The sequence below is a fragment of the Crotalus tigris genome, unplaced genomic scaffold, assembly GCF_016545835.1.
Source record: "Crotalus tigris isolate CLP2741 ecotype Arizona unplaced genomic scaffold, ASM1654583v1 scf7180000024441.2113493, whole genome shotgun sequence".
Taxonomy (NCBI): Eukaryota; Metazoa; Chordata; class Lepidosauria; order Squamata; family Viperidae; genus Crotalus; species Crotalus tigris.
This window is the reverse complement of record NW_024100610.1, coordinates 2,025,275-2,042,552: the sequence shown is the minus strand read 5'-3', so window position 1 is coordinate 2,042,552 and position 17,278 is coordinate 2,025,275. Positions and strand designations below refer to the sequence as shown.

General features: G+C 43.6%; 1 protein-coding gene across 7 annotated transcripts in view; it reads right to left on the bottom strand.

Annotated features, from left to right (window-relative positions):
- Positions 1–3,852: 3,852 nt before the first annotated feature.
- NACA (nascent polypeptide associated complex subunit alpha) overlaps positions 3,853–17,278 on the bottom strand; it is a 36,319-nt gene continuing 22,893 nt past the window's right edge. For 5 of the 7 annotated variants that reach the window (XM_039331994.1, XM_039331996.1, XM_039331997.1 and 2 more), the window contains 6 exons: positions 16,054–16,139; positions 8,234–8,311; positions 6,689–6,835; positions 6,064–6,192; positions 4,572–4,694; positions 3,854–3,965 (listed from right to left, as the gene is read on the bottom strand). In XM_039331994.1, coding sequence (XP_039187928.1) covers positions 3,951–3,965; positions 4,572–4,694; positions 6,064–6,192; positions 6,689–6,835; positions 8,234–8,311; positions 16,054–16,139 — 578 coding nt within the window. In that variant the 3' untranslated portion in view covers positions 3,854–3,950. Of the gene's footprint in view, positions 3,966–4,571; positions 4,695–6,063; positions 6,193–6,688; positions 6,836–8,233; positions 8,312–16,053; positions 16,140–17,278 lie in introns of all 7 variants that reach the window. The other 2 variants (XM_039331995.1, XM_039331998.1) reach the window with 1 other exon arrangement.

Genomic DNA, 17,278 nt, shown 5'->3' with positions numbered 1-17,278 from the left:
TATTTTGGAGCATGCAGAAGCTTTGTAAATGGTAGTAAAATATAAGAATTATGAAGGATTAAAAAATAATTATTTCAGCTGTATTTTTACAGGCTTTGAGGTTGGATGAGTGTGTAATTGTGTTTTTGAGTTGTTTTACTTCAGCTGTCCTTAGAGGTTTCATGTTGTTTTTATTTTATTTTCACTGTTATCTGCCTGGGGTTGCTACAACAAGATGAATGGCCATACAAGTTGAAATAATAAAATGTTTTGCTATAACATTTCTATTAATTTCCTAAAGGGTGCAGAACAATCTTATCTGGAAGAGCGTTGATGCAAAGCAGGAGATTCAAATCATTTTTGTATCTATTCTGTGGTGGAATATACATAAACAATCCAGATTTATCAATAGATAAGGATATAGGTACCAAGGTCCACAAAACAATAATCCTGAATAGTTGCTGTCCTATCATTTTTATCAGTAGGGAAACAAACGGAATTCACAAATGAGCAGTTCCCAACAATGCAAGACCTCTAAATTGCACACTTGTCTACTTTGCCAGGTGATTTTTCCAAACAGAATCTCTCTCCTTTTGTTTGACTGTCTCTGGATTTATTGCAAGTGAATTTATAATCTTGAAATGCTTACACTGTTTATGCATACTACACAAATGAACGATTTGCATGCAGCAAAATACCCAAAGCATCAGGATTTTTGAAAGGCAAATATACAGATCTAAATATCTAAACCCAATTTCTAGGGTTATATATTATATGCCAGGGATATCAAACTCAATTTTATTAAGGGCCGCATCAGCATTGGGGGGGCAGGTGGGTGTGGCCAGAGTGGGTGCAGCCTACTGGGTGGGCGTGGCCAGTTTTACATCATTCGCGCCAAGGGTGCCTGTGGGGGCCTGGGCAGGAGTGGGATCTGAGGGCCTCTGGCAGAAGGGGGTGGGACCAGGGCAAGTGCCAAGGCATGGTCCACCAGGGCAAGTGCCAAGATGACCACCACAACATTGTACATTGGCTCCCAGCTGGCCTGGGCCAGGGCAGTGGGGGCCGTTCTCTCAGTTTCCAGGATGGCTTCGCGGGCCACATGAAACCACTTCACGGGCCGCATCTGGCCCCCAGGTCTTATGTTTGACATGTCTATTATATGCCATATGTACTATTATCTCAACATTTTATCTTCAGATACTCTGATTCCATTGCTAATAATTATAGAAGTTTGCTGATTTGGATTATTCTTATAAATGTAAAATCAGAGTAGGTCTTAATGATATCTTCGTTAATACCATCCCCAACTTCTATAGTATTAATTAAGGGTAATTTTACATCACACTGGTAAGATCATTGCAACAGTGTAAGATTTCCTACACAATGTTCTCTACTTTTTATAATGTGTTTTACAAGTGAAGAGCTGTATTAGTAGAATCCTCTTTATGGACCTGCAGATTTAGTTCAGTAATAAATAACAAATGTTGTAAGCTACCCACCTCTGTTGGTCAGTTGGATAGACATATAAATGTGAATAATTAAATAAATAGTTCAAGATACTCTGTATTTTTCTTGACTATAAACTTTGAATTGGTTACATGAGCCACTTAACCACTATGATTAAGAGCATCAGTATCAAGCCAAAATGGTGCAATTACTGTATACAATTATATTTACCGTATATGCCGGCGTATTAGGCGACCCGGCGTATAAGACGACCCCCGTCTTTATAGCTGGGCCGCATTCCTAGAACGTCGTCTTATATGCCGGAAACTACCAGTATTTCCGGCGTATAAGATGACTCGGCGTATAAGACAACCCCCGTCTTTGGCGCCGATTTCAGCGCTCGCGGAAGTCGTCTTATACGTCGGCATTTACGGTAAGTACCAAAATCATATAATATGCATATTGACATCTTAATGCATTTGTCATTTTCCACTCTGCTCCCCCATGAATACCTATGATTGTAAGACTGTCCTCTTCAAGAGACCTGGGAACAAATACTGTGTTTGCAGTTCATACTATCCCAGAATATTAAAAATGTGGTCTACTCTAAACAATCCATACTGATCCAACTTCTTATCATCCTAAAGCATAATGGCTTACTAGACACATATTAAGCCACAATAATTAGCTTGGTGGGGGAACCTAGTCATTACAAAGAGTTGCATTCTAAATTCAAACATTTTTTTTTCAATTTGATGCCAAATAAAGCTGTTGAATATACTCCATCATTATTCATAGCCAGCATAGAACAATGCATATAAGCCAGTATTCTTTCTCTATTTGGAGTGATTCCTTTCGTGTTTAATGTAATGATGCTTTATGAAAAATATGAATTACTGAGAACCCCAGAACATGGGATTATATAATACATAAGTACTGCAGCACTAGCTGTTTGAAAGCTCCATTTACAGTATTTTTTCTATATAAGATGGATCAACAAGTATAAGGCAGCTGATACCCCAAATATCACAAAACCATATGTATAGTTAAAAGCAACAAAATGTCATACACTATACACAACTCAGTTCCTCGTTGTTTATGTCTGCTTATATTGAAGATTTTTTTCTTATTTTTTAAAGCTGCATTTTTAATGTATCTGAAAAATATGCAGTTAGTTCAGTGGTTCTCAACCTTTTTAATGCCGCAACCCCCAACCGGTCGTTAAGTCGAGGACTACTCAACCAGTTGTAAGTCGAGGACTACTCAACTGGTGCAGCACCGTTTGCAGAATGGGACTTTTGGCGGGCTCAGCAGGGCAGAGACAGCCTGGACAATTCCTATTGGCTTTTGAAAGCCAATAGAATTAGACTCTATTCAAGAGAGTCTATTCTATTGGCTTTCAAAAGCCAACAGAATAAAAGGGAGTAGCACAGCTAAGGAAAAGGGGGGAAAAAATGGCGGACTGCGTTGTTTGGCAACCCCCGTGAAATGGTCGTTCGACCCCAAAGGGGGTCCCGACCCACAGGTTGAGAACCACTGAGTTGGTTGAATAATTTTCCAGTGGGTAGAAAGAGGACATATACTTTAGCCCTAACAAAACAAATGTAAAATCATAAAATTATGCAAATTTATTCATAGAAGGGATAAAATCTAGGTTTTCCCATTGAAATTTAATTTTCTCCATGACCACTCAAATCAACATACGATAAAGAAATATTCAAGACAGGAAAACAAGCAAAGCTGTAACTTAGTTTCCTTAGCATGAGGAAAGACAAGCTATCATTCTGTCAAATTCACTGAACAATTATACTGCTTAAATTTCAGTTATCTGTAAAATCAGCATCAATGTTGCAAGGATGCAATCTGACTGTTCAAGAGCATGTCTCTCACCTACTTTTCTGCAGCATTTTTTTTTTTTGGTTCTTTTCAAATTGGTTCTGCATAAACAAAGTGAGTAGTATTCACACACAGTAATACTACTGCTGAATTTCTAATGAGAAGCTATAGTGACATCTATTATTTGGTTTGTATTTTATGTACAATACTTCACATATATATTAACCAACAAGGATAAACGGAAGGAGTCCAAATTATGAATCAGCATTAGTTAAGACCTATTGTAACCAAAGAAACTGTAGCAAAATCTTTTCATGAATTGCTGAAACAAAGACAACATTTCTCTATCAAGTATAGTTTTAGTGAGATCATAAACAGGAAAATTGTGCATACAACCACTGTTTCTATGACTGCAGCTGCATCTATTAAAAAATGATTCACATCAAGCCATTTCTTTGGCACTCTAGCAAAATTTCAAAGAATTAGTAGAAACTTTCCAGCAAATAAGGAATTCAAACCAGGATCATTAGCCACTATTTTTTTTTCCAATTTCAGGATTCTAACATGTTTTGGAAAGCAAATAGATGTGAAATCTTTTAAACCACCACTTTTATTAACTGATAGAAATAGTACAAATTTTCAGTTCAGCTGTAATTTCTCTGTAACACCAAAAAGTCCTTTCTGGATAGCTACATCGTCAATTCCTGGAAAGAAATAGAAAAGAGCAAGTGAGAAACAACCTCTTTGTTTGTTCCCTTAAGTGGTGGGATGGGAATGTTCACAGCAAATTGTTTAGCCACCCAACACAGCCAAGTGACCCTGAGGACTATTATTATAACTGCCTGTGAGGTCAAGGAACAGCAAGGGTGCAATTGTTGCTGTGACAAAGCACAAAGATACAGTGTCTAGTTCCTGAATAGTTGCCTAGGATATAACATTGAGCACTAAGGCATCGATATAACCCCCGAGGAAACAATATTGCTGTATTTGTATTAAAAGCTTAAAGAGGTTTAACTGGGCTATCTGGAAATGGAAGTTTCTCCTATAAGATACTTCTCTGCTTCACTGCATAGTTAATCTACCACAGTTAACCTAATTTTTAGAACATATGGCATCTTGATATCCATTTCCCTTGTACGCTAACAATTATTAGCAAGCATACTGAATAAAACCAGAACAATATTCTTGTAATGAGTTGGATAATCAAGTGAAATAACGACTTAAAATGCCCATGGTCAGTTCTCCCAACTATGTTCTAGATTTTGGGGTACAGCAACCTAGTCACATATAGCATTCAATCAGGCACTTACCATAATTGCATTTACGATATCGTTACTATTATTCTTTAGGGCACGAACAGCTTTTGCCCGAGAAACATTTGCTTGCGACATAACTAGCTCAATGTCTTTCACTTCAACACCAGTCTCATCAACCTGGAAGGAAAAAGATAATCTCTCAAGGCATCTGCCAGGTTTTCTGTCAATCAGGAAAGAGACGCTCTATTACACTGTAATACTCAGATTTCACAATAATTATAAGAATTTCTTAAGATGCCACAAAATATAGCCTAATGAAATCTTAAAGATTATTACAGACATTCTGGTGAACTTAAAAAATTTATCTGTTTTCATTTTTTATCTCATGAGTAGCATAGAATGGTGAGTTTTCCTGGTCTGGTGAAAAGTATACCAAAATAGAGAGCATATTATAAAATCCAGGGAAAACAAATCAAGAAAAAGAACAAAATAGAGACTCATTGCTGTATATGGCATCATACACGTCTAGGAACTTTAAACAGAACTTAATGAACAAAACACAACAGCTTGGCCTGACTGAATTCTGCACTATTATTATAGAGAGTATGTGTGGCTTGATTAGAAAAAAATATTATAGAGCAAACCAGTAGGTCCACTATGTATACATGCTCACATTTCAAAGCACTTCCTACTCTGGGCTTTGCTCCATCCCAGAGTCCATGCTAGGTATCGGTTACTAATACCAGAGAAGTCTATGTGCACTGCAGGGAACAGGCCAATCACATAGCTGGTTGGTGTACAAGCTGTTATCTAGATATCGGGCAGTGACATCAGTGAATGGCAGCTAAGTCAAAAAGGGATGACGCTCAAGCACAATTATAGTTATTAGGATCATGCATGGCACACAAGATAGTTAACAAATGGATGCCTCTAGCAAAAATTCAGTGAACCTAGAGATAACTTGCACTTTTCTAGTACACAGTATCCATACAAATGCTGGAAGGGAGACACCAAAGGACAATATTCATTAATAGGCTCAGTTTCTTTCTGCCTTCTTAAACAGAAAAAATATTTGAAAATGATATTTGAAGATGCAAAAAGGATGTTGAAAAACTGAAGCCAAGTGGTATGGCGCTTCCCTGGCTGCAAGAATAGAGGCACATGTATACTATATTTTGAAATAATACCATGGCATAACCATGAAAAAAACCTGGAATGAAATACCTCCTGCCTCTTGTTGACCTGGAGATATAAAGGAAGCTGAATGTTCACAAGAGCTGGAAAAAGTCAGCACAGGCTGGCCAGTAGACATAAATAGGACACAAAGCAGTACTAGGCTCTTTTTCTCAATGCCATTTCAGTTTGATACCTCTTTTTAGCCTAATACTCTAAGGCCCAATAATTAACTTTATATCCCCCAGGTAGGCTCTTCTGGCCATACATGTCTCAACAGACAAGATTACCAGTAATGATTTAGCAAAAACTACTAGCTGCATGTCTTTACTTCTTGGAAAGTCCACCTCACAAATTTAAGAGGGCACCTTACCTCTTCCTCCTCACTTTCTTCTTGTACAGTAGGAGTCTGTGTGTTTTCCTGGATGTTTGAAATAGCTTCTCCTTGCACTTTGAATTTCTCAGCAGCAGCCAGCTGTGCTTGCTGAGAGAGATCTTCAATCTGGTAGAAATGAATGAGGGGGAAAAAACCCCAATGACTTGTAGATTTGTTGATATCTACAATCAAGTAGTTTACAATTGACAATGCTAGTGGAATGCAAAGAAAGCAAAATAGAGAACTTTATAAATACTACAATGATAGGGGCTGCAGATTGGAATGAATTTTTCCCTTTCACAAAAATTTAACCCCTTCCCATAAAACAGACCACATCCATCCATATGAACCTGTTGTCAGAAAAATCCTGCAGAGGAAGTGTTCTTTGTTTGAATGACAAGCCCAAAGTTCTAACTCAGGGGTATCAAACTGCTGGCCCACGGGCCGGTTTCATCATACCGAAGTATACCCACCCCAATGCCAGCAATGCAAAAAGAGTCGCAATACGTCACGTGACATGGCAAGTGTGACACCCATGTTCTAACTGGTAGCAAATCTACTGACTGTTGCAAAAACAAATGGTAAAGATTTCCTTGCTGGGTATTCCCTAAATTCATTTTACCTTTGCTTCTCCAAAGACTATATAAGTATCTGACGCAGGACTCTTATATACATCTGGCTTGGTAATGACAAAGAGGATATTCTTGGATTTCCTGATCGTAACTCTGGTTACACCTGTGACCTGACGAAGGCCAAGCTTGGACATTGCCTTGAAAACAAAGCATAATTGTTTGAGGAAAAGATTTAAACACAGCGCACCTGAGTATTTTATTTCAATGTTTATTTAATTTTATAGCCACCCACTTCACACATGTGACTCTGGGTAGCTTACAGTAAAATAGACAAAAACAATTAAAATATATTATATAAAAAGTGCATGGCAGCTGAGCTTTATAAAAATAGTGATCAACAAAGCCCAGAGGCAGCCTCCATCATAGTCTCGAGTTCCACACTGTGGTTTTAAGGATTTTTTTTAAAAAAGGCCAACAAGGTCAGGGCTAAATCAATCTCAGGAGGAATGAAGTTCCACAGGCCAGGTGCCATGGCATTAAAAGGCTCCTCCTGCATCCTGCCAGCTTACACCCCCTCAATTGATGGCACTCACAGAATGCCTCTCCTGCTGGATTGGATGGGATGGGTACAAACAATTGGGGAAAGATATTCCCATAAGTCAGTGGTTCTCAACCTTTCTAATGCCGCGACCCCATAATACAGTTCCCCATGTTGTGGTGACCCCCAACCACTTATACATCACCGGGTGCCAGGGGCGTGGCCAAAGAAAAGGGGGAAAAATGGCGGACAGCCTTGTTTGGCGACCCCCGTGAAATGGTCGTTCGACCCCAAATGGGGTCCCGACCCACAGGTTGAGAACCACTGCCATAAGTAAACCAGTTGTGAAGGGATTTAAAGGCAACTACCAGCACCCTGAATTGTGTCCAGAAGCCAATGCAGCTTGAGGAGCATATACACTGAGAAAACAATGCCATTAACTGCCTGTGCCACTGCATTTTGCATCACCTGAGGCTTCCAAATGTTCCTCATTGTACAGCATATTGCAATAGTTATGATCTGAAGGTCATAAGGACTGCAAAATGGCCTGTGTAATGGAAGACACACTCTTTACTATTTGACGAATGTAGTACATCTACACAATCCTTTTCTGAAAGGGAAGTGGCACCTCCCTCTCAAACCCAATCCAGAATTTTGTGCCATTTTCATCTTTTTTTTTATAAAACAAGAACTGCACTTCAGAGTTTGACTGTTTTTAGAATAAGACTTCTCTGGACACAAAAATTCCCCGATGGAAATCCAACAGACTCAAGAGATTTATTCAAATATATCCTTTTCTGTGATATTAGTTTTGGGATGGTATCTTTCAACTCACCCTAAGCCCTCTTTCGATCAACAGCTTTTGCAAAATAAGGATGTGCTGTAAGAAATGACTTGTAGAAACAGCAACAAAAAAAAAGCCATTCTGATGGTTGCAGTAGAATAGGCATTGCAAGACAACCTAGCTGGTATGTTACATGATTAAAGATTCAGGGACACCAACAGCTTTTGTTGGCTGAATCAAGCAAGCCACCAGGAACTGTTAATTTGATCTTACCTTCCGTGCTTTCTTTTCACTCCGGCTCTGTTTTGCTTTGCTAACTGGTTCTTCATCTATTTCAGCTGCTGCTGCAAGCTGCCAAGAACACCACATTTTAAAAAAAACAAAAAACCCTGACCATCATGAGAACTGCAATGTGCACGTGCATTTCTTCATCAAAAAGCCTCCAGATTAAAATACAGGGCCAGAGCTTTGCCAGACAACTCCCAGTTCGTTTAATTATTCCCAGCTTCTTGCACAACTTCAAATACTGAACTGCAAATATTATTTCTGTACCAAACTCAGATCATAATGATCTGTGGAGAAGCAGTTTTAGTGCATAGTGTCCTCTATCTTTGGAATTTTCCCTGTGTATGCTTCAGAAGAGAAACAAGTTCTGATTGAAACTGAGTGAGGCCAGAAATAGGATGACAAACATTACAATCCACAGTAGGGAAATTCCTTATTTAGCTCTACAATTGCAGCACTCTCCTTCAGATCAAAGCCAGCAAAGAAAAAGTTAGGAAGGGAAAGGAAGCAGGACATGAAGAAAAACCCATGAGGTCTCTCAGCAACAGCTGTATTTCCATTATTTTGGAAAAAAATATAGCAGAAATAAATTGAAGAAACTGCCCAGTTAGCTTCCATTGTAGTTTATCTAACTCATGAAATGTTCTGTACTTAGCATGATTCATTTCAACCATATCCAAACTCCGGATGTTTTGGATTGTTACTCCCATAATCTTTGCTCCATGCTAGATGTGACTCATAGAATGAAGAAAAATTATACTTCTTCCTGCTTTATTATTTTGCTGTTACCTTATTAACTATCTACCTTGCAGAAAATTCAAAAGGAAAACACCCACTTTTCAAGATGTATAACGTATGTAGGATACTCTTCTCCTAATTTCATGTTTGGGAATTGTAGCATACCAATTTTAGATGCCAATGCACTGTATCTACCATTTCTCTATCTACTATAGACAATGACATGGATAAAAATTGTGTTATAACCATAGCACAAATTAGAATCTGCACCAATGTGCAAAACTAACATTGCAAATTAGGGTACAAAACTTTTTGTTTAAGCTGAGGTCTACACATTGCCTTTGGAGTTTTCGCCTTTAAAGTGTGTATGTTGGGGGATGGGTACAAGGAAAGCTAGGGAGGAACAGGAAAAAAACTTCCACTGAGCTGATCATGGCTAACTTTTTCATAATTCCCATCTCCATATTAGGGAGGAGGCAATATATAGAATGAGAAGGGGCGTTGACTTACCTGAACGCCTTTTCTCAGCACGGAGATGGATAATCCACGCAGTGGGTTGAGACTGTATTCCTGGCCAATCAGATCAGTCAGCCAAAGTTGCCACGCCCCGTCTTGGACCATGATCCTTTAGTCTTGACTCGAGCGCAGCCATTGACTGACAGTAAGACGTTTTGGCTCCACTAAATATACCCTATTATTCTAGTCTATAAGGGTGGGTGTGGATTATCCATCTCCGTGCTGAGAAAAGGCGTTCAGGTAAGTCAACGCCCCTTCTCCAGCACTGGAGATGGATAATCCACGCAGTGGGACATACCAAAGCCTATTGTCCCTTGGGTTGGGGAATAGACTGGTCCCGTGTGCAACTTTGGTCTAGCACCTGCTGGAGAACCCTCCTACCGAAGGAGGCCTCTGCAGAGGAGTACCTGTCAATTTTGTAATGACGAATGAATGGAGAGGGCGAGGCCCAAGTGGCTGCCCTGCATACCTCTTCAATAGAAGCCTGCATGGCCCATGCTGCTGAGGTGGCAGCACTCCTTGTGGAATGGGCTGTGATATGCTTGGGGACTTGCAAGGACTCCGCCTGGTATGCCCCCGTGATGCATGCCCTAATCCACCTACCGATGGTAGAGGACGAGACCTTCCGGCCCCTAGTAGCAGGGTGGAAGGATATGAAAAGCGCTTCCGAGCGTCGGAATTCCGCTGTGCGTGAAATGTAATGTCTTAGTGCCCTGCGTACGTCCAAGGTGTGCCATTGTTGTTCCAGGGGATGAGCTGGGTTTGGACAGAAGTCTGGTAGGACTATTTCCTGTGATCTGTGAAAAAGGGAGTTGACCTTTGGAATGAATGAAGGGTCTATTCTTAGGACTACCTTGTCCCTGTGAAAATGGCACAGGTCCTTCCTCATTGAGAGAGAAGCTAACTCGGATATCCGCCGAGCTGACGTGATGGCTACCAAGAATGCTACCTTATGGGTCAGATAGCGAATGTCACATGTTTTGAGTGGTTCGAAGGGCGCTCTGGTAAGAGCTTGTAGTACTCGTGGTAGTTCCCACGATGGATACCTGTGCACGGTTGGCGGTCTGATGTTTGCAGCCCCCCTGAGGAAGGATCGTATTAAGGGATGCTTGCCCAAGGATTCACCGGGGCTGGCAGAAAGTATAGTTGAGAGGGCGGCAATTTGTCTGCGCAGTGTGTTTGGCGAGAGGTCCCTCTCTAGGCCATCTAGTAAAAATTCTAGGATCTTGGGAATTGTGATCCCTTCGAGTAACAATTCCTGTTTAGAGCACCATGATTGGAAGCTTCTCCACGTGGCCTCGTAGATACGGTTCGTGGAGGGGCGCCTTGATGCCTGTATGACCCTAATTACACCCTGTGAGCAAGCCCCCTTGGCTAAAATTGACCGTTCAAGAGCCAGACGGCTAGTTGTAGCCATTGTGGCTCTGGGTGGGAGATCTCCCCCTGCTTGAGGGAGATCCTCTCCGGAGGAATCCGCCATGGATTCGTGCGGGAGAGACTCCTCAAGTCTGCGAACCAAGGTCTCCTTGGCCAATAAGGGGCCACAAGGATTACCTCGGCCCTTTCCCGCAGAATCTTGCGTACTACCGCCGGAAGGAGAGGTAAGGGTGGAAACGCGTACAGGAGCCCCCTTGGCCATGGGCTCCGTAACGCGTCCGTCTGCTCTGCTCCCTTGGATGGGAATCGGGAGAAGAAGCGAGTTAGGTGGGCATTGGAAGGAGAGGCAAAAAGGTCCACCTGGGGAAGCCCGAAGCGGTGACAGACCTCCCTGAAGATCCTCGGGTGTAGTTGCCACTCCGAGTGATCTATTGTTGATCTGCTCAACAGATCTGCTTGGATGTTTGCCTCCCCCGATATGTGGTCGGCCTTTATGGAGGCCAGATTTTGTTCCGCCCAGGCCCCCAGTAGGAGGGCCTCGGCCGAGAGCGAGCGAGAGTGTGTGCCCCCCTGACGGTTTATGTGGGCCTTGGCTGTCACGTTGTCCGTCAGGACCAGTACGTGCCTGCCTTTTATGCTGCTGTGAAAATGCCTTAACGCTAGGTGAATAGCCCGCAGCTCGAGCCAGTTTATGTTGTGTCGGAGATCCACCGCTGACCAGCGGCCCTGTGTCCACTTGGTCCCCAAGTGGCCTCCCCAGCCGAATAAGCTCGCATCTGTTGTGACTACTACTCTGTCTGGTTCCCTGAAGGGGGACCCCCTGAGGAGAGCTGGAGATAGCCACCACCTGAGGGAGTGTCGTACTCTCGGAGGTATGCCTACCCTCTTCCGGGATGCACTGATTTGTTGTCTCTGAAACGGGAGCATGAACCATTGCAGTTCTCTTGAGTGCAGCCTTGCCCAAGGAACTATTGCTATGGTCGATATCATCTTCCCTAGCAGCTGGGAAAGACAGACCAGCGTCACTGACTGACCGCGGCTTACCTGTTTTACGGCTTTCTTTATGCTGCTGAGGCGTTCCTGTGATAGGTACACCTTGCATTCCTTTGTGTCTATGACCGCTCCCAGGTGGAGTATTCTCATAGTTGGGGTTAGATGGCTCTTTGGAAAGTTCACCGAGAAGCCGTGGTCCTGCAGCATTTTTATCACTAACTTTAGGACCGCCCGAGACTGCTGGGCGGACGATGACTGGATTAGAATATCGTCCAGGTAGCACTGGACTCTGACTGGTACGTTTCTTAGTTGTGCTGCCAGAACCGCCAGAATCTTGGTGAACACTCTGGGCGCTGATGACAGGCCGAATGGAAGTGCCCTGTATTGAAAATGGTGCCCCCTGTAGGCAAACCGTAGAAAGCGGCGGTGAGCCAGAGAGATAGGGATGTGCAAGTATGCCTCCGTGAGGTCGATCGATGCCAGAAAATCCCCTTTCCTTACGCTTCCAAGGATGGAGCGTAGTGTCTGCATTTTGAATTTGCGGTATTTTATGTAGAAATTTAGCCTTTTCAAATCCAAAACGGCTCTCCAACCCCCCGAGGGTTTTGGGACCACGAAGAGGATAGAATAAAACCCCTGGTCTCTCTGGTTCATAGGCACCGGCTCTACGGCCCGTATGTTTAGAAGGTGCTGAACGGCCTCGTTCATGAGCCTTCTCTTTGTTGGGTTTGTGGGACAGGGGCACGGGCGGAAGCGGTTCGGGGGCTTTGAGAGAAATTCTAGAGATAGACCATGACGTATGGTGTTCCTGACCCATACGTCCGTGGTGGTCTCTTCCCACTGGGGAGCAAACCCTGCTAGTCTGCCCCCTATGGGAAGGTCTGGGCGGGAGTCATCTGGTACGGCGGAAGGGGCGGTTGTTCCCCCGAAAGGGCCGTCTTCCCTGTGTTTGCCTATGTCTTGTGTTCTGTCTGTCCCCCTGTCTTTCCCTATCCTGTCTAGCTTGGAAGGGTTGGGAATTTTGAAAGTAGTTGACCCTGGCTTCCGTACGAAAGGATTGTTTCCTTCCCCAGGAGCCGGGTCTCTTGTCCTGCCTTTTAAGCATGTGTTTAAGGACCTTGCGCTTGTCCTTGTTCTCTGTCAGGTATGGCGTTAGTGCCTCACCAAACAGCTTTGCCCCTTGGTACGGAGCCGAAGCCAATTTCCACTTGGATTTGGTATCCGCCTGCCAGTTCTTTAGCCAGAGGATGCGCCTGCTCGTGTTGTTTGCCGCCATTGCCTTGGCTGAAAACTTGGTCGCTAAAAGTGTTGCGTCCGACGCATATTCCGTGGCCGCTACCATTTTGCTGAGTTCCTGGTGAGTGCGTATATCCTCCATGGGAACCCGGCCCTGTAACTCACGGAGCCAACAAAGTGTGGCTCTGGAGAAAAAGGACGCAGAGGTAGACGCCCTGGTAGCCCAAGCTATTGCCTGGTGCGTTCTCCTGTAGTTGGACTCACTCTTTCGGTCCTCGGCTTTAAGAGCCTCAGCAAAATCTCCTGATATGGCCGTGTCCGATATCAGGGGACCTATGGGTTCGTCCACCACCGGTACCTCCAATGTTCCCTCTAGCTCCCTTGCTACGTTAAATAGCTTCCTCTCCGCATTGCTAGGAAGCGGTAGGGAGGTTGGCGCTGCCCACTGTTTCCTTATTGTGTTTAGGAACATGGTCGGGCATGGTATGCGGTGTTGAGTGGTTACCTTTTCGGCGAACGTCGGCTCAGCCTCCGTGTCAACTGTGACAGGCTCCGCTGGTGTCCCATGCCCCAGATGGGCTGTGGCCTCAGCCTTGCGCAGAATAGTAACAAAAAGAGAAGGGTTAAACAGGCCGCTGAAGGACGGCCCTTGAGGTGAGGTGTCCTCCTCCTCCTCAGACATTTGAATCCCTTGTGACGTACCTGGCTGGTCCAGGTAAGCTTCCTCAGAGACCGACGAGTCTGAGATGGAGGAGAGGTCCTGATGGTCCTCCGTTTCCTCCCGATGCCTCGTTCTAAGTCCTAGAGGCTTGGCTTTTGAAGTTTGAGCCCTGGCCTCAAATGCACGGTCCACTGCCTGTGCTATTAGGGTAGCTAGCAGATCCCCTGTCAATGCAGGAGTGACCATTGCCTGCGACCCTGCAGGTGCTGTGGTTAGCATGGTCCTCGGGGTTTCCTGTAACCTCCGTGGGGAGGGGGATCGGGAGAGCGATCAGAATTCGCCTATCCCACCCTCTGTTTGGGACTGTGATGAGTTCCCTAATGACCAAATGGCCCGTGGGGATGAAGGGAGACCCAGCGGTAGGTCAGGACCTATTCCCCCATTCTGCCTATTTTCAATTCTGGCCCTTTTCTGGGCTCTGTCGAACTCTTTTTCTAGGGCTTGGTGTCTTCTGATTGCCTGTTTGTCAGCCTTCTTTGATGACTTCCTTGCAGCCTTTCTAGGGGCTGCAGAGGATTCCGAATCCTCTGAAGCAGGTGCTCCAGAGGATGAAGGCGGGGCTCCAGTGGAGGGAATGATTGCTTCCTCCATTCTCCACTAACGCTGGGCCGCGATAGGGGGGACCCAGGTAGTAGGAGAGCTCCAACTTTGAGTAAGGACAGGCGCACTACTGGGGGCGTCTGGAACTCAGGAGCAGACTCTGCAAAATTGTCAGAGTTAGTCACTGTGCACGGATAAGAACAGGCACGCTAATGGGAATGCCTGGAACCCGGCTTGACTATGGTGGGTAAGGACAGGCACGCGACTGGGGATGCCTGGAACCCACCACTAAATCCAGAGGCGTACGGGCCACTAATGGGGGACCCGAAGTCTGGGAGGAGCCAAAGGCAACTAAACACAGTTAGTTATGAAAGGTTCTTATTTACTTTAGGTAGAAGACACCAAGTCCTGGAACCAGTAGCTATGTGTCTGATTTGAATGTCTCTGAATGAATAATAGATGCTTTAGTACCCCAGTACTGCTTGCCTATTAATTCACTCCAGCGGCTGAACCTAGCTTTCTTAAGGAACTTTAACTCCCCTGTTTGGACAAAAAATATGGCCGCCGCTGCCAGGAAACTACTGCGCATGTGTTAACAAGGCTGCCTATGCCACGTGCGGTTGTAACAAAGAGCTGCGCGTGCTTCCAGCTGTGCAGACAATGGCGCCTCGTTTAAAAAATCCTGAGCAGCCTGGAGTGAAAAGACTGCTCCTTCGCACGCCAGCTGTTTCCCTTAATCAATCTCCCTCCCAGCATGCGTCCCCTTTGTCCTCCGCTTCCCTTGCTAACTGCTTGCCTTTCTGTCTTTTTTTTTGTTTGTTTGTTTGTTTGTTTTAAACGCGAGGGGTTGCCCGAGCCTCCCCGTTTGTTTAAGGCGGCTGCCGGCTGCTGGAAGGTGGCTGGGGTTGGTTAGGGAGGGGAGTTAGGGATTTCCCCCTTTTAAGTGGGGGTGGTTTCCCCTGTAGGAATCTGACTTCCTGCCCAGGAGCCAAAAGTTGTAGATGTCTCGCATGGCCAGATCAGTCAAGACTAAAGGATCATGGTCCAAGACGGGGCGTGGCAACTTTGGCTGACTGATCTGATTGGCCAGGAATACAGTCTCAACCCACTGCGTGGATTATCCATCTCCAGTGCTGGAGAAAGCACTCCCCAATCCTGCTGGCGATATTGCTGAGCCTGATTGGATAGCTGTGCAAATTTTAAAATATATTTCATGTTATTTTTAAAAAGTAGTGAAAAGTGTCAGCATCTCAGCAGCCAGGAGCCCATCAAAAGATGGTTACGATCTGACCAGGATATTCCATAACACCTATTATTAAAATAGGGGATAAGTGTTTACCTTGGGCAGACAGAACAACTGCAGTAGTGCCATTGAAACAGTATCATCTCCTTATGCATTTACTAATTTTTTGCTCTTAATAAAAATTACATCACAGTGGCTAATTTTGGAGAGTGCCAGAACTATACCCCAGGATTTAGGGAGTGATATTTACATGCAGCCTAGATCTCAAGTTGTGATCACCTGTTGTATTGGATGTCTTAAAATATTGCAGTGTTATATCTTACCTAACTAAATTATGTATTCACAATTGTGTGTGAGATTTTTGAGGTTGAAATATACTTACTTTTACAGCCCTGCCCAAGCATATCAAATATAGTTTATGGTGTTCTTCTTTCCCTTTCTCACCTGCGCCTGCTGTGTAGTGGCCTGCGTGGAGTCTTGTTCTTCAAGTTCTGGCACTGATTCATCGCTGTCAGATTCTGTTCCAGAACCTACGGAAATCAACATGCATAATTTCTTCCAACTTGGTCTATCTTGGGAGTGGCAGGCAGGCCCAGGCAAAACATGCAGAGCTTTGCTGCTTGGTCATGAAGAAACTTTCATTCTTTTATTGTGCCAACATTGTTAAAAAATACTTTCAAGCCAACAAACTTCAGAAATGTCTGGTAGTAAAAGAACATATTCCCAACATCCCCCACAGACATAGAAAAAAAAAATATAGACAACAAAATTCTGAAATGGCAGTGATTTAATATAATAGTGGTTTAACCTATGTGGCAAGGTTCCCAGGAAGAACATGTTTCTTAGAGCAAGGTATTGATCACATTCTCAGGGTAAGGATATTATTTGATTTGAGTAGTACTTTTTTTTTTTTTAAAAAGAACATGACAGTTTCATTCTGGCATAATTTGGCCCATGATGGAGACTAGGAATACGCTATGGATCTGAACATCTTTCCTCATTATACTTAGATTTCCTTCCCTTTCACAATTTATGAGACCTAGAATTTAGCATGATGTGTACATAGGACAAACAACAGCTAGCACCAATTAAGATTGCTTCAAAGTGGATTCAGACATCACACTAATCCATGTTTTAATTATGAACTATTGTTCACAGTAGCCTGAAGCAGTTGGGTACACACATGGTAAACCAAAGGACTACTGGTTTAGCACATATTAAATTTGTTCTGGCAAACTGGTTATTCTGCATCATAGAACAAAGGAACCTGAGCAAGCGAAAGGAAGATGAAGATTGCTCAAGTTCACGGCACATTCCCAAGATTTTAAAACAACCAAGTTTAAGAAAGATGTTTGCAAGAACTAAAGTACACACTAAATGATCACTCACTTATGAAATAATAGTACTTTAAAATCTTGTAATAGCTTGTATTTGTGTCTTTCAGAAAGATAACCTCAAAACAATCCTCCCCACCACCATTATATGACTGCCATCTCTGGATGCAAGTTTCAGTAAACTGCTAGCTCACATGCTTTAACATCTGGGTGACTGCAATGCAAGAAGGGAACAAATGGGATTACTGGTGAGAAAGCATATTTAGGGCACAGTTTTTCTGGAACAAGCACAACTGATGTCCCCGTCTATCTCAATAATACTACATTAATTCCAG